An 18,558-nucleotide genomic window follows, 5' to 3' on the forward strand; every position below is an offset into this window, starting at 1 on the left:
TAGTTATAAAAATTTATTATTTTAATTTATAATAACATAACGAATTCATAAATTAATATTTATTACTTATTTAATTAAAGAAAGTAATGAAATGACTTGGTTATTTTTGACTCATATGATTTAATAAAAAGATTTGGCAACAGCGCGTTCTAACCTCTTACACATCGATATTCAAATTAAAGCGGGAAAAATTAATTCCTAATCTTGTCTCTCTTATTAATGTATTTCTATCTTTGTTTTTTCTCTCAGCTGCTTCTGCGACGTTGCCAAATCCTCAATAATATATATCTCTGTTGATGAACGAGATTAAATAATAAAGTTTAACTTGAATTATTTAAATAATTACAACGGTAACACTATATTGTTAAAATCTTATCATATCCTAAAAATATTCAAGTTTATGGCATGTGGTTTTTCGTTTCTTAAACTTGGGAGGTTAATAATGAAAAAAATCGATTAAGTCATGACGAAAGCTTGTCCGCCATAAGAGCCTGTGTATAAAGAACTTTAAAAACGTCATTTTTTAATTTTTTTTCTAAAAAACTAGACGGTGGATCATATTCAAATTTTGAGAATGCATAGATAAAGTACTTCTTTACATGTATACTAAGTTTCAAATCTTAGTTGGAAAATCTTTTTTACATTAGATTCAGTCGAACCTCCTTAAGATAACTTCTAAAAGTTGACTTTTTAAAAATTCTATTTGTCATCATTTTAATAACATTTTGGAATAGCAGAAAGTTGACTTGCGGCATCTAAAAGCTAACAATAAGCGAGCCTGGCCACTTCAGTAAACAGGAACCGAAGATAACCGAAGTATCGTCTCGCACTGTTCGGAATTTATATAAATACTTTTATCACATTTTAAATATGAAATTTTTTCCCTCTTCACAGAGCTTCCTTTGGTTATCCATCAGACGTCTCACTCAGTCTCTCTCTGCTCCTTTGGTGATCTGATCACCATTATCATTAACTATAAATGTACTTACTATGAATAATGTCATTGAGTGTTGTGAGAATTTTCTAACATTATTATTGTAATACACAGAACAATTTAATGTCAATATAAATAAATTTAAATTCAAATATAATGCGAGCGTAGCGATTGTAAAAATAAATCGGTGACGAATAATGATGTCCAATGGCGTTAATAAAATTCTCAGAAAAAGTATTCGTTTAGATATGGACTCATATTATTTTTAACAATTTTGCACACCTCAACGCACAGCGTTATGGGTGTGCTCTGTTCTGACTTGTTTTATTTTATTTGAGTGAAAATTACAAGTTTTCATTGATAAAAATAAAAAGTATATACAAGTATTTATCAATCAATAAAAATCGGCCGTAAAGTTTTGAAATTTTATGAAAGATTGGAGTATATTTATAAATCAGCATTCGACTTGATATCCTTGAAAAGTATCCCCGATTTCTCAGGTCTTTAATATTATATCGTTATTTCTATTAATGTTAAACGATGTCAAAATCTGATCTACCGAAATTAGTGACAGCTTTATTTACATTCAAGGGAAAAAATAATGATGAAGTAAATTGAAATTTATAAATTAATCATTTCATTTTTAATTAAGTACTAAAATTATTTTCACTTTTTAGTTATGCTTCAAGAAGGGTGATCTCATTATTATTACACAAACGGATGATGGAGGTTGGTGGGAAGGCACATTGAATGACAAAACTGGCTGGTTTCCATCAAACTATGTCAAAGAGTACAAGCCTCCTGGTAAGAATTTTGTAATTTTCATTCACAGAAAAAAAGGATTTCTTGACGCAAAAATTTTTACTTTAATTAAGAAAAGATTTTTAAAAAATTTGAATGTTTCTTGATCTTTCTGAATTCTCAATAAAAATTAGACAGTATTTGAAGTGATTAAAAAAATTTTTCAGTGGTCGAAAGCTCCCAAGTGGCCAGTAGGGTGGCCCAAAAAAACCGACTATTTTTTTTTTCGAGTTTCTTATGAAAATTTGTTGGGTTACGATGTTTTAAGAAGCCTCTCCAAAAATCAGCTCGATAAAAAATTTTTAAAAGGTCGCTCACGAATTTCGAAAATATCAAAAATGATCGAAATTTGAATTTTTTATTTCAAATTTTTTTCTTTCTCGTGGCAGCAATAGTTTATATTTGTAAAATCATGACTGCGCTGGAAATTTCAGCCCAAAATTTAAATATATAAACGTCGCTCAAAAATTTTGAATGTTTCAGAGTGCTGTCTTTTGAACGTTTTCGAGCGACCCTTGAATATTGATAATAAAGCTTCTCGATTTTTCTACCATCAATTTGCATCACAATGAATGAAAATATAACCCGAGAAATACAAATAACAAATTATTTACATACTTTTTTATTTTTCAATTCAATTCGTAGGTTTTTCCGCTTATTCAAAACTTATCAAATTTTATTGTTTAAGACTATTTTGTATATTTTTGGTTATGAAAAAGTTATATTTTACTGAAATGTCAATAATTGAGTTATAAAAAAATACAAAAACTAATTCAAAGTATTAGTCACGCATAATCAGTTAATATTCAAAATTCTTGAAGTCCGTTTAAATATTCAAATTTTGGGTTGAAATTTTCAGCATAGACATGATTTTACAAATATAAACTAATGCTGCTACGAGAAAGAAAAAATTTAAAAATAAAAAGTCCGAATTTCAATTATTTTTGATATTGTCAAAATTCGTAAGCGGCCTTTTGAAATTTTTTTATCGAGCTGATTTTTGGAGAGGCTTCTCAAAACCCAGCCGGCACAAAAAAAAATTGTTTACTTTATGTTAACAATTAGTTACACTATAACAAATTGTTGCCTTAAATTTAACAAAAAGTCAACATTTTTTTTGTGCCGCCTGGGAACATCGTAAGCCAACAAATTTTTATAAGAGACTTGAAAAAAAAAATAGTTGTTTTTGGGCCACCCTAGTGGCCAGTCTCGCTTTTTGTTACCTTTTAGTTGCCCATTCCAAGTCAACTTTCTGCTATTCTAAAATGATGACAAATAGAATTTTTAAAAAGTCTACTTTTAAAAGTTTTCTTAAAGTTACCAATGAAATGTTAACAAAACGTAACATAAACAATGTTAGTAAATAATGATCTCAAAATGACGTTATAAATGATGACTATTTGGGAATAAAAAAAAGTTATCATTTTAATGTTGACAATTTGTTATCCGAAAATGTTAACTAAATGTTGACTTTTTTACGTTATTTAAAAGATAGCATTGAGTTATTAATATTTTGTCAACTTTTTTCGGTGAACATTTTGTTATATTTTAATGTTAGCTTTATTTTAACAACTGGCAACTGAAAAATGTTGTCATTGTTTATATCATTTTATGTTACTTTTTCTATAACTGTATCTTATTTACGTTGCCATTTTTTTAATGTTGTGACTCGTGTGTTCAATGTTTTTTTCTGTATATCAAATTTTTCTGACAATTAAATTCGTTTTTCCGGTCGTAGAATCCGGACATTCCTCCACAAAATCATCGCCAGAAAAAACAAATCAAGAGCTTCCTGTTTATCAAAGACTCAATCGAGATATAGTACTGAGAGATTTGGTTGATTCTGAGCGAGCTAGTGTTGCAGAATTACAAAGTTTTGTTAATACTTTTCTTGAACAATTAGCGCTGAGTAATATGTGAGTATAAAATTTTTTTAGCAGATTTTATAAAAGTCTAACTGTTGTAATTGTCCTCATGACCCACTTTTACAAAAATTTTAATATTTTCTATTTATTTTGTCAAGTAGGTTCCAAAAATTATAGTGGTAAAAAATTTATATATATATATATATATATATATATATATATATATATATATATATATATAATATAACGCGCAGTTCTGCCACGATAGCTTTCACAATTCTGTATCGATTTTGATGATTTTTTTTTTTTACATATTCTTTAGCTAAAGAGCTCGGTTCAGTTCGAAAATGAGCTAAATCGGTCAGAAAGTTTAAAAGTTATAGCCGTTTAAAGATTTTTAAATTTTTCAAAAAATTCAACTTTTCTTGATTTATCTTTGAATAACTTTTGACCCTAAAGAGATAATCTATTTTTGGTGATTGAATCTGTATATTCATTTGATTTGCTTTAATTTAAGCTATGTTGCTTACTTTCTTGATAATATTTTCTAATACTTTGATAAATTTCGAAATTTTCAGAAAAATAGGAAAAAACATTTTTTTTTGACTTTCTCATTTAATAACTTTCGAGTATTACATAATAGTTGAATCTTGTTAATATTTTTATGCAGCTTATCTAATGAGCTTCATATTTCAGTGCTATTTTTTTATATTCAACGAAAATTACCTATTTATTTATTGAAATTTAGCTATTGCATTCGTTCTTCCACTTTTTAATAAATTCATGTAACTATTTCAATTGTGATTCTTGCCGTGTAACACTTTTGAAATCTCAACATTAAAGTATACATAAAGTATTGTGTTCAAAATTGACAAGCATAAATATAATTGACCTTATAAGCTTTAGATGAACCTTTAAACGCCACCGTCTATCTTACGGATTTAAATAATTAAATAAATAATGAAAAATCTACTTTCGTTTCGGCTGCCGAATGGCTTTTTTTAATTTTTAATTTGAATTAATCAATATTATAAATTTTATCTATTAATTCATTTCCGAATAATATATCGAGTACTTTTTAAAAAAAAAAATTTTTGTTAATCCAAAAGGAAACTGTCGTATCTCATGAAAATTCATTTTATTACCAAAATTTTATTGTAGATATTTGTAGATGTAAGTGAAAAAAAAATGATATTTATTTTATTCTTCATAGCTTGAAAAAAGAAGAGTACAAGCAGCTGTCTGGTAACATTCATGAAGTTTTAGAAACTCATCAAAAATTTTTAACGAATCTTGAAGCCGCAGTGACTCAAGGACCAGATAGCAAAGTAGGAAATTTGTTTTTGACCGTAGCTCCTAAATTAAAATCAGTTCATATGACCTATTGCAATGGTCACCCACAAGCAGTTTGTATTCTGGATAAATACCGTGACGAACTTAATGAATTTATGGAACGCAGTGGAGCCGTTTCACCGGGAATTTTGGTTTTAACATCTGGGCTCAGCAAACCATTCCGACGATTAGAAAAGTATGCGCCTATGCTTCAAGAACTGGAAAGATATACTGGGAAAAATCATTCCGATCGTGGTGATACTCAACGTAGCGTGTGTGTTTATCGCGAGATTGCTGTAAGTTTGTCTGATACTTTTTTATTTATTCATTCAATTATTGATCATAGTTATAATAAATGTACGGTATAAAATATTGTGTATCTGTGTTAAAAACAATCCGTTTTAAATTAGCATCTTTCATTGTGTGACTAAAATTTTAAATTGATCTACTATTTAACACTTAACAGTGTTACTAAGTACAAAAATTCAAATTTTCGATCTTTATTAAGTGTGATTTTGAAATTAACACTAAATTTATGTTGAAAACTGAATTGATAGTCATGGGAGAATCATTAGAAAAATAAAAGTAAAATCAACAATATGAATGTCAAATTAACTTCAAAATGTTAATTATTAATATATTAAATTTAAATTTTACTAAACGCTGAAATTATTCTTGTATTAATCATAAAGATTTAGTTATAATTTCGAATTGTTTAATGTAATGAAAAAATTATTTTTTCGCTGAATAAAAGTGTGTTTTCATAACACCGGTACCGAAACTTCAAGTTTCAGTATCTTGCATAAAAATTTTTTGGCTTACGATATTTTAAGAATCCTCTCCAAAAATCGACGATAAAAAATTTTCAAGAGATCGCTCACGAATTTTTAAAATATCAAAAATGATTGAAATTTGAATTTTTATTTCAAATTTTTTTCTTTCTCGTGGCAGCAATAGTTTATATTTGTGAAATCATGACTATGCTGAAAATTTCAGCGCGAAATTTAAATATTTAAACGGCGCTCAAGAATTTTGAATATTAACTGATAATATGTGATTAATACTTTGAATTAGTTTTTGTATTTTTTTCTAACTCAATTATTGTCATTTCACTAAAATACAACTTTTGCATAACCAAAAATATACAAAATAGTCTTAAACAATAAAATTTGCTAAGTTTTGAATAAGCGAAAATTTGGTAAGCGAAAAAACCTAAAAATTGAATTAAAAATATAAAAGTATGTAAATAACTTATTACTTCAATTTCTCTGTTATATTTCCATTCATTGTGATGCACATTGATGGTAGAAAAATCGAGAAGCTTTATTATCAATATTCAAGGGTCGCTCGAAAACGTTCAAAAGACAGCACTCTGAAACATTCAAAATTCTTGAGCGACGTTTCTATATTTAAATTTTGGGCTGAAATTTCCAGCGCAGTCATGATTTTACAAATATAAACTATTGCTGCCACGAGAAAGAAAAAAATTTGAAATAAAAAATTCAAATTTCGATCATTTTGATATTTTCGAAATTCGTGAGCGATCTCTTAAAAATTTTTTATCGAGCTGATTTTTGGAGAGGCTTCTTAAAACATCGTAAACCAAAAAATTTTCATAAGAGACTCGAAAAAAAAATAGTCGGTTTTTTTGCGCCACCCTAATAAATAGTTTGTGTTGAAAAATATTACAAATATTATGTGGACAATTTCTAACATGCAGATTACGTCGATTTTAATATAATATTTTTACTGTGTAGGAACGGTGCACAAGTATCAGAAAGCAAAGAGAATTAGCACTACAAATTTTAACGAGTGGTATCAAAGGATGGGAAGGCGAAGAATTATCTTCACTTGGAGAAATCTTGTACGTTGGACCAGTCACAGTAGTCGTCGGCGCAGAAAGACGTGATCGATATTTTGTTCTATTTCCAATGAATTTATTAGTCCTCAGCACAAGTCCTAGAATGAGTTCTTTCATATATGAAGTAAGAATAGTATTTTTATTTATTTATTTATTACACTGAGAGAAAAAAATTAAATTCAAGTAATTACTTTTCTCGTTTCTATAAACATTCAAAGTAAGTCATTTTTTCTAAAATTAAATTAATAATTCTTATTTTAAGAAAACTATTGCTTCACTTTAGTAATTAATTTATACAAGCATTACTTGGCAAGCAAATATTTCTGCTATTTAGTTGATACCTTCTGAAATTTATTACAATTAAATACTTCAATAAAGCAATTGTTTGGTTAAATAAAAAAAATAATTAAAAATTTTTTTTCTTAGCATTAAGCAAGTAACTAAAATATACGTAGGAAAAAATATAGTAAATTTTACTAAAAAATATGAGATTAATTACTAAATTTGGGTAGTAATCTTGAAACGCTTATGATTTATATGAAAAATTAATAAACGGATAAGCATATTTTACACGTCGTTTAGTAATTTCTCATATTGGCAGGGAGCGCGACGAAAACGATATCTGATGGTTACAAAAAATCATGCTCGATAGTTGTAAGAGATATATAAAATCAGTATAAAAAATAAAAATTCGTTATAAAATCAAAATATAAAAATTGATATAATGATATAAATAAAAAAGTGCAATTGTATTATTGTCACAGAAAAGTAAATTAATTATATTTCGATGAAGAAAGTAAATATAAAAAATTTTAATAAATATCAAATACTATTATTTTAGAATAGAATAAGGTTAACCGGTATAATCAAAACAAATAATACATGACAGCTAAAATAATAAAAGTTGAAAAAATAGTAGAATATTAATTTGAGTTTTTTAACAAAATTGAAGTACAGTCGACTCTCTCTATGTGGCCACTCTGAAAATGTCCGTTCACCTAATTTCAACGTTTAATCAGTCTCCTACCAATGGACAGTCATTAATTTTTTAATACCCTCTGTATATGTCCGCAACAAATATTTTGACTCGCTTTCTTCAAGTATCCGTATATAAATTTAATTAATTAATATATAATTATAACAAAATTAAACAAATTTATAGCGCTTATTTTTCAGCAAGTTATAAAATTTTTCTCATTGCACTAACATTTTATATTTACTTTTCACATGTTTATTTTCAAAGAGAGCATGATTCAACGAAATTATGTCCACTGCGAGCGCTGCGATCGATTCAGTTGTTCCCACCATATACTAGGCTCCCTGCCAATACTGGCTATAGAAAATCTCCTATATTGCATATTCATTTTTAGTTATATTTAGTAAATTTTACTATCCCGTTTAGTAAATTTTACTATATTAGAATGGAAAAAAATAAAATAAAATTTTTATTAGCTTTTAACTTTTTATTATTATTGCTATTATTTTGATTATTTTTGTTATTTATGTCATCTGTATTGGTGTTGGTGTCGGTTTTTGTTTTTTAAAAAATCACTTGTTCCAACCGAGATTCGAACCCTGATCTCCCGCGCGCGAGTCCTTTCCTATGTCTGACAGCCTGATGTCTCCTTTAGACAAAAGTTTCAGAGCTTGCAATACATAATTGTATATGCTATCCCCACCAACTTTTAATTTTATCTATGCATAGTAGAACTATACAGATAGGAGAAAAATATAATCGTGTTAGCAAAAAATACATTGCGTATAGTTATTTTTAATATTTTGTATAGTAATAAATCCTATATTGTATTAGAAAATTTACTTTCTTAAATTTGTATTTATTAATAGTATAGTAAAATTGACTATACAAATAGTAAAAAATACAATCGTCTTGCAAAAAATACATTACGCATAGTAATTTTGAATATCTTATGTAATTATTACTAACTAGTAAATTTTATTAAACGTTCGGTAATAATTACAATACAGAATGTAATTTTTCATATCTGATAGTAAATTTTACTATAGTATTGTAATTTTTACTATACTTTTTTCTCCGTGCACTCAAGCATTTTTCCTTGAAAATATTCATTTCTTTCTCTCAGTGCGTATCATTCAACAACAATCTTCTATTGATTTAAATTCATGTGTAACTTTACAGGGAAAACTTCCATTAACTGGCATAAATGTGATTCCAATAGACGACACAGAAGATATGAAAAATGTATTCGAAATTTCTGGTCCGATGATTGAAAAAATCGTAGTATTATGTGCGCACAAAGAAGAACGTCATCAGTGGATCGAACTGTTAACTCAGGATAAATCATCTAGCCTGTTAAAGTCTCCAACAATATCTAACGTGAGTTACGTAAATCGTCCATACACTCGTTTATCGCGTTTTTACGCAAAACTCGTGAGAAAAAAACTAATATATCCCGAATTGGTAAAAAAACTTCTTTACCTCCAGTATTCTTATAAGCCTGATCTAAGTGCCGTTAAAATGAGAAAATGTAAAGTATCTTATACTATTTACCCCACACAAAGTGATGAATATTTTACAGATGATAATTCCGATATAGTTTTTGAAAAATTAAAAATTCAAAACGAAAAACCTCGAGCTCTATTAAAATCTTCGTTAATGTTAGATGTCCGATACGATTTAAAGCCTTCGAATGCTAGCAATCTAGATGCTAATTTGTCTTTCTCTGGTTCATCGGCATCTGTTGGAAACTATGACACTAAACATCGAAATAACAATCAATCGAAATTCGATACATGCCAAAGTTTACCGAGTGCTCTTCCCTCTTGTAAAGCAGTATCTAGTTTAAGTAATTTATATAATTCAAATGACAGTGAGTTTAAATGCTGGAATTCATCATCGAAAAATTGGAAGTCTATTGAATCAACGCGCAAAGTTGATTCTGGAAGTCCAGAATTTATTCATATTGATTACTTGTCATCACAACTTGCAGCCATTACGGAAAATACTTTTAATATCAACGAAAGTACTAGTCATTTGTTACCTGTAACTAGTGTCTATTCGTCTGACTCGGGTATGGCTGATAGTTATCACATGACATCAACAGAATTAAATCCTAACTACAGGTATTATTTGAATAGTCAAAACAAATGCGTCGATCGAATTGAAAGTGAAAACGACGAAAACAGTTTTGAGCATCAGTGTATTTGTAGTTCGCCATTTGGATCAACTCCTAGACGAAGTGAACAATCTGGCCAATCGGAAAGTGCCGATAGTTTTATTGCTTACGCTGCAGTAGAAAATACTGATGATTTAGATGTCCATATGGAATACGAGATGGAAAAATCGAAAAATGATAAAAGCGATGCTGGTTCGCACAAAAATCTTAATGGTAAAAGATTTACTGTGCCTATACCTTTTGATGGTAAAAATACTCATGAGAAAGTTAAAAGACTTGGAGCTCGACCGAAAGGAATTCGTGTTGAAACAGAGCAGAAAGAAAATAAAATTTTTACTTCTGGACTTTATGCTCACTGGTGGCTCAAGAAAACGATACCCATGTCGGAGAGCACAGATCAAGGCAAGCTTCCATAGCATGGCTGTTTTTTAAATTCGATAGTTTTATAATGATTTTTGTAACCGGTAGATTTCGCTACTAATTGTCATTCATCTACACTAGACTGTCCAAAAAATAGACAATTTTTTTTTAAATTGTACCAAAAGTATTGTTCAAGATGGCGGAGAATACTGTTAAAGTTTGAGCTTTTAATATTAATATTGACCGGGTCATCGCAATTTTTGATCTTCCACCCGTATGAAAATAACATATATGGTCAAAATATATGATAAATATCAGAAAATATATGTGGCCAATTTAACTATATTTTCTGATGTATTTTTCTTTTATATTAAAAAATATAATATTCATCATATACGAGTCCTTGAATTTTAATATGCTCTTTAAATTGCAGATAAAATTTTCAAAATTAGTTAATTTGATGCGAATATATGTATATCCATATACATACACCGAATAAGATATATGCTTAAATATAACAAAGAAAATATATGGTGCCATATATAATATAAATTATATGCTACCATATATTTAATTTCATATAAAAATTTTATATTTTTTGAATATAAAAGGAAATATATCAATACAATATATTATAAGGTAAATGTAAATGTATATATAGCTTCATAAAAAAAACATATAAGTTACATATATGGAATACATATATTTACTACTATATATAATTTTATATTAAATCGGCCAAAATCGCTAGATGATTTTTTATAATATACAATATACTATATCATATATTTTTTTGTTGCAAACATATATGATTTTATATATTTTAACCATATATTGGTTTTTCATACGGGCATTTAAATAGCATGGAAAAATTTTTTAAAGTTTGGAATTTTATCACTCAGGGAATTGGTGTGTTGGAAAAATTAGGTACCCTCGGGTAATAAGGCCTAAGTGACAGAAATGATATTTAAAATAACCGCCTCCGCTAAAGGCTACTCTAGAAGAAGGGTCTTGTATAGAGATATTACGACAAATTTATAGAGTCCCGATACCACGTCCCCTGTCTTCTATATTTCATCATCCATCATATGCTGTCGTAGCGTAGAAGAAATTATAAAAAACAATCTAGTCTTCTGACTTAAAAAGACTACTGATAATTTTAAGTAATGTTGAGCAAAACAAGCTAGTCTTCTGATTCTTAAAAAGTATTGTTGCTAAATTTAAGTGATGATTCGTCTCTAATACCAATTTTATTAAGTATAAGTAAACTATTCCAGTTTGTTTAACCCGTAGGCCTTATTACTTCACCGTAGTAAAATAAGGCCTATTCGTATGGTTTTTGTAAAAGTATAATTTTTTGTTTGTTTATGGTAAAAAATACCATTGTTTCATTAAACTTAATGGCTAATGTATTGAAATAAAGATTAATGATACATTTTGACTTATAATAAAATGTTATAGGAACTTTTTTGTAGATCGTTTTATTTCACACAAGTTATCTCTCACGAACTTGTCGAAATTTTTGAAAATTCTTTACTTATTTGCATATAAAAATAATAAATTAAAATCAGCCAGAATACAGTTTCTTGGAAGTGACATTCAAATGCAAATAACTAAAGAGTTTTCAGGAATTTTGGAAACTTCGTAGAAGATAATTTGTTGGTAATGAAAAGATCTACAAAAAAGGTCTTACAACATTTTCTCATAAGTTTGATAATTTCGCCAGAAAAGTCAAATAATACTAAAATTTACTATGGATTAAACTTAGACCTTGAATAACTTTTTAAAAATTGAATTTATCGAAAAATAATATGAAACCTTTTTTTTAAAATGATGATAAAATTCCAAACTTTAAAAAAACATTTTACCATATTATTTAAATGAGAAATCAAAAATTGCGATTACGCAGTTGTTGATATTAATATTAAGAGCTCAAACTTTGACAGTTTTTTTTTCGTCATCTCGAACAATATTTTTCATACCATTTTTGAAAAAAATAAAAAAAAGTCGATTTTTTTTGACACAGTCTAATCTACTCATTATTTAATGCTTATCAGTGCACAGCCATGTTGTGTGAAGTTATGCTTTTGCATTGGAATTTTTTCATACTAACATAAACGTTCATTCGTTATAATTTTAAACAATCCATTAGAATAGACATTAGAGTTGACGTTTAAATTTTTATCAATATTTCTTAAGAAAATTAATTAATTTTTTTATCATTTGAATTTCCTAATTCTTAATTTTTTTTTTTTTTTTTTTTTTTTTAAATAAATTAGATGAGCAACCAGATCGGGAAACTGCAGCCGCAACTTCCGGAGTCCTGTTCGTCACCAAGGAATAAATCGCCTTGGAGTCTTGCGTCTTTACGGCCAGCGCCTCCAATTTATTTGAAAGCCTTTAACAAGTCTGATAATGTAGAACTTTGTCGCTCACCACGAGCTGCTAGTAAATACATAATCTACTATACATACACTGAGAAAAAAAAAATTAAATTCAAAAGAAAAAAATTTGTTTTTGTAACAAAAATTAAATTTCTCAATGAATTGATAAAAATATGAAATATATTAATTTTTTCGAGAGTTACTTCTATAAAATATTAAATATTTAACTTCTATTATTTAGTTGTGTAAATTAATATTTATAAAAAAATGTTTGTTAAGGTACAAGATAATTTAGACAACATTAGATAAAAAGGCATGTCTAATAATATCTTTTTGACAAAATCAAATTTTTTTCTTTGTATTAGGCAAGAAAATCAAATATTTAAATAAAGTAATCTGTATCAAAAAAATTCATGTGGGATTACATGCGAACCCATGGGAATCCATATAGAAAGTATGGATTTTTGTAAGAACCCATAAGAATTAATATAGAAGTGTATGGATTCATCTAGAAAACCATGTGTATATTAGGGTGTTTCAATATAAAAAAACAAATTTTTTTTTATGGTATCCAAAAATCGAGAGTATAAAATAAAAATTTTGGTAGCAATTCGGGCTCTTAATAATGATATTAAGGTCTGCCTTAATCCATTTTTATATTTTCCATTTAAATAACACGGGAAAAAATTTTTTTTTTTTTTTTAGAATTTTCTAGCTCACAAACTAATCAACGGATTTTTATGCACAATTAATGTTTTTGTAGGAAATTGAACGCTCTACAAAAAAAGTTTCTTATCATTTTTTGATAAATTCCATTGTTTGAAAGTTATTTAACTTCAAGTCAAATTTATAATAAATTTTAAGATTTTTATACTTTTCTGGCGAAACTATCAGTCTTATCGAAAAATGTCATTGGAACTTTTTGTAGATAATTTTATTCCTTATAAATTATTACGAATAAAGTTTTTCGAAATTCCGCATTGTTGACAAATTATTTTCATTTTAATGTCAAGCTCTTAAAATCAATCAGAAAACTACTTTTTTAAGAGCTTGACATTGAAATGAAAATAACTTATCAACAATGTGGAATTTCGAAAAACTTTATTCTTAATAATTTTTAAGGAATAAAATTATCTACAAAAAGTTCCAATGACATTTTTCAATAAGACTAATACATTCGTCGGAAAAGTAAAAAAATCTCAAAATTTACTACAAATTTGACTTGAAGCTCAAACAACTTTTGAACAATGGGATTTATCAAAAAATGATAAGAGACTTTTTTTGTAGAGCGTTCAATTTCCTACAAAAACATTAATTGTGCATAAAAATCCGTTGATTAGTTTGTGAGCTAGAAAATTCTAAAAAAAAAAAAAATTTTTTTCCGTGTTATTTAAATGGAAAATATAAAAATGGATTGAGGCAAACCTTAATAACATTATTAAGAGCCTGGATTACTATCAAAATTTTTATTTTTAGTTATACTTTCAATTTTTGTATACCATAAAAAAAATTGTTTTTTTTTTTTTTTTTTTTTTTAAACACCTTAGTGTATATGGATTTTCATATGGGAAACCCACATAGAAAATTGTAAGTACTTGGATTCCTATGTAAGAATTTGAATATATGGATTTCTTTGTGGGGAATTAATATAAATATCTAAGTAGCTATATAAATAATTTCTATCGAATCCAGAGTATGTGGATTTTTATGTCTATCGTCTATTGATTCGCGTACATAAGTAAAAAAACAGATTAATATTCCCATACACGGAAAAAATAGAATAAGGTAAAAGCCTCCATTATTGACAGGGTCCCTATTATTGACATATAGGTTTAATTTATTAATTTTTTAATTAACTGTATGAATAATCACATTGCTGAATACTTGTTATCAATTTTTTGATATTTTTAAATGTAAAAATAGTTCAATTTTATTTCTGGGGTATAAACTATTCGCTGTAAAATAAATTTATTTTCCCGAGTAGACCACCATCGCTACAATGTTTTAAATTTCTTAACAATTTCGTTTAGAGAGATTATATTTTTAGAAACGGATTTCCTTATACAGTTCTAATGTAAGTGTATCATTAAAAACTGTTTCAGGTTATTTATAGTCTAAATTACCCCAGAATCATTGATTTAGACTGATAAATCTTAATTATCATTTAAAAATAGCGGGTGTCAATAGTTAGTACATAAAAATTCACGTCTGTCAACTCGTGACAGGCTTCAAACTAAAGTAACTTCATCTCCTTAACATACATATCGATATATTAATGTTAACACGCTGTCTAGTAATTTCATAATAAATAAAACATTGAATAAAAAATTGTCGAGGCAAGAATAGTGTTGTCGAATTTATTAAAAAAATAAAACTGTGTCCTAGATGAATTTTCAATTGTAATTATCGTATTTTGTCGTTTTTTATTAAAATATTTATAATTAGTTTGAACTTAATTGGCGGTGGTCATTAATCATTTTTTGTAAACTGCTGCGCATACGCTTTAGATTTGTCAATAATGGGGTCCGTGGTATGTCAATAGTTGCCTCTGATACTATTTTACCCTGTCAATTATATCTACACTCGACTTGTTGGTTAAAAATTAGTATATTTTACATTCGATTCATTGTTATTTACGTATCGCATTTTAAATGCGATCAAAAAATTCAAACAATCACAGACATTCTTATAGTGTCAGTAATGGGGGCTTTTACCTTATTAAAAATTGATAAATAATAGTAAAAAGTGGAATCTGTTATCAATAATTAGTACTATTATGTGCTTAATACAAAGTAGTTTACTAATTTTTGTAGATTCCTAAAAAATACTATCAACTATTTCAAAAAATAACTAAATATTATTACTTTTAGGTATAATACGTGACTTATTAGTGAAAGTTAATTAATTTATGGCATAATCTATTAAAAAGTAATGATTGGTCAAATTAACAATTGGTATCTTAGATACTGATTTTTTCAGCCGAAAATTGCAAAAGTTACAAACTTTTATTTTACACTGTGAAAAATTTCCATGAAATTTTACTATGGGTGCATTGTAACCCCAGACCATAAGGAAACTGGTACAAAATTTACAAGTGTCCCATAGTAACATTTGTTGGAAATTTTTCACAGTGTATAAATTCGATATCACTGATCAATTATTAGCTTGAAATATCATTTATTCATCATTATAAATTAATTTACAATATACATGAATCGAAGAAGTGGTAAATAATCAAATGAAAAATTAGTATACTAAATACTGATTTTTTGCTCATAAAAATACCGAAAATTTTTAACTCTTATTTTATAAATTCTATCCCATTGACCAACAGTTAATATAAAATGTTATTTGTTCGTTATTATAAATTAATTTATTATATACAAATATCGAATTAGTGGTAAATAATAAAATAAAAATTCGTATACTAGATCTTTATATATTAATATGTACGTTTACTAATTTTTCGGTTTCTCATTTTTAAAATTTTTCTACATTTATTTGAATAGTAATAACTGTAGATAGTAATTTATCGATTCTTTTTTATATTAATTTTAATGTACGAAATTACAAATTTAGCTCTTCTATGTGTATCAAATTTTAATATAAATAATAGCCATTTTGTAATATATATAAAGATCCTGGTTTGATATTAATATTAGTATCGAATATACTAATTATATATCGAAAATAAACTACAAACTATTAAAATTTTGAGCATCATTTTTTTCGTTGTAGAAACCATATGGGAATCAATTGAAAAACTCCGTGTAGGAACCTACATAGTAATGTAGGCTGGATTCCCATAAGGAATAATTTTACTTAATTGAAACATAATTGCTTGACTTTATTCAAGTATCTGAAATACTTAAATCAATCATATTTTCTTGTAAATATAAATTTTTTTCTCTCAGTGTATAGACGTATTATTTAGTTAAATAATTAAATTAACAATTAATATTCTCAAATTTTAGATGAGCGTCAATTTGAAGATGACGCAATTATATTAAAAATTATCGAGGGTTATTGCATGACCGTCAACGCTAGACTTACTGTTCATTCTGGTAAATTAAAAATTGTTCTAGTCTAACTTAACCACGACCTAAATGTATAATATTGTTGTTTTTACTGACATTGTAATTTTAACTTCAGAATTAGCTATGAACGATCTCTTAAAATTAAGCAAAAATATAATTTATTTTATAAGAGTGTGTAACTAACAACCGCATATAAATTTCAGCTGCGTTGGATAATGAATCGTCTAACAAGATGTGTGATAGCGTGTCTGTTGTAAATAATAAAGTCGGAAATTTGGATTCTTGTAATGACAGGTATGTACTAAAAACGTAAATCAACGAATTTTATTACACGGCAGATCAAAAGCTAATTCTGAAGTTAAACAATTTATATATGAGTTTAAAAATTATTTTATTGTATGTAGGAGCTTATCGCAGACTGTGGAAACCTTGAAAAATCAAGTTGGATCCTTGCAAAGTCAAGTTATACAACTCACTAAACAATTAGATGACGAAAAACAATCACGATTGTTACTCACAGTTGCGATGAAACGGATTGGTGCAATAGATAATTTTGTGTCTTAATACGTGCACAAAAAATAGTTACTAATGTATTTTGTGCCTTACTGTCTATACTACTTGTGCTATGAACAAATATTTTATTTTATTCTTTTTTTAATATACTCTATATATATTATCTTATTTACTTTATGAAAATTTATTGTTCGTTGATTAGAATCACGATACTTGTAAAACTTTTCCGATCTCGAATAAGTCTTCCATTAATTTTTTAACATTCTTTAAATAATAAATAAAATAATAAAATTATTATTTATTTTTAACGAAAAATTTATCAAATTAAACCTTTGTTGCACACTGAAAATTTTGCAGTTCATTAAAATATTAAAAGTTTTTTTTATTATTATTAAAGTCTAGACTTTATTAATTTTCGCGACTTAGAATTGATCCGATGCTGATATCTGCTTTTATTCTACATATGACTAATATACAGTAGGGTGGCGCAAAACGACTACTTTCAACTTCCCGCTAAAAAAATTGCAAATTTTCAAAAGTTCGGAAAGTTATTGGTTTCACCCCGATTGATGAAAATCGAAATTCCAACAGATGTCGACGTTTTGAGGTTCTAGGAAGCTATTCTGACTAAATTCAAGATGATGTCCGAGTGTATGTATGTATGTACGTACGTATGTAAATATTCTGTAACTTTTGAACGGATGAACCGATTTTGATCTTCGAGGTGTCATTCGACGCGGCTTATTATTTACTATAAACACTGAAAATTTGAGCTTAATCGGTAGAGTATGTTCGGAGATATTTCAAAAATATAATTCGTTCAAAAATGTTTTTTTTTTTAATAACTTTTAATTCGCTCGATGGATTGATTCCAAAATCTAATCAGCTCTAAAACTTTGTAAGCCGCGTCAAATGCCGCCTCAACAATCAAAATCGGTTCATTCGTTAAAGAGAAACCGTTTACGAAAGAATTAAAGAAAAAAATTTTTTTTAGTATTTTGGAAATTTCTCAAAAACGACTCAATAAATCAATTTGAAAATCTGATCAGTTGTAGAACTCGATAAAACGCGTCGATTGCCACCTTAAACGTCTCAATCGGTTTATTCGTTCGAGAGATATCGTTTTAGAAAAAATGGTAAAAATCGTTATTTTTCAAAAACAAAGGCATACAAAAGTATTTTCGAGCTCGAAAATGTATCCACAACAATTTTTCGTGCTCAAGGAGCTTGAAATGGGCGGTAAGTTTTGGGGCTGGCCCACAGGTTCAACCGACAGACCGATTTTTTTTTCGATCTCGCATGAAAATTTGTTGGTT

General features: G+C 27.4%; 1 protein-coding gene across 2 annotated transcripts; it reads left to right on the plus strand.

Annotated features, from left to right (window-relative positions):
* Positions 1-925: 925 nt before the first annotated feature.
* Positions 926-17,513, plus strand: LOC103568637 (rho guanine nucleotide exchange factor 7). Of its 2 annotated transcripts, XM_014443993.2 has the most exons (10): positions 926-1,543; positions 1,612-1,738; positions 3,474-3,651; positions 4,814-5,228; positions 6,690-6,917; positions 8,952-9,149; positions 12,588-12,756; positions 16,667-16,756; positions 16,933-17,023; positions 17,134-17,513. In XM_014443993.2, exons 1-10 carry the CDS (start codon positions 1,475-1,477, stop codon positions 17,291-17,293), a joined length of 1,725 nt encoding a protein of 574 aa, XP_014299479.1. In that variant the 5' UTR covers positions 926-1,474; the 3' UTR covers positions 17,294-17,513. The 2 variants fall into 2 exon arrangements, with proteins under 2 accessions (XP_014299479.1, XP_014299480.1); XM_014443994.2 differs by lacking the exon at positions 16,933-17,023 and having other exon boundaries at positions 17,134-17,259.
* Positions 17,514-18,558: the final 1,045 nt, after the last annotated feature.

The sequence above is a fragment of the Microplitis demolitor genome, chromosome 4, assembly GCF_026212275.2.
Source record: "Microplitis demolitor isolate Queensland-Clemson2020A chromosome 4, iyMicDemo2.1a, whole genome shotgun sequence".
NCBI lineage: Eukaryota > Metazoa > Arthropoda > Insecta > Hymenoptera > Braconidae > Microplitis > Microplitis demolitor.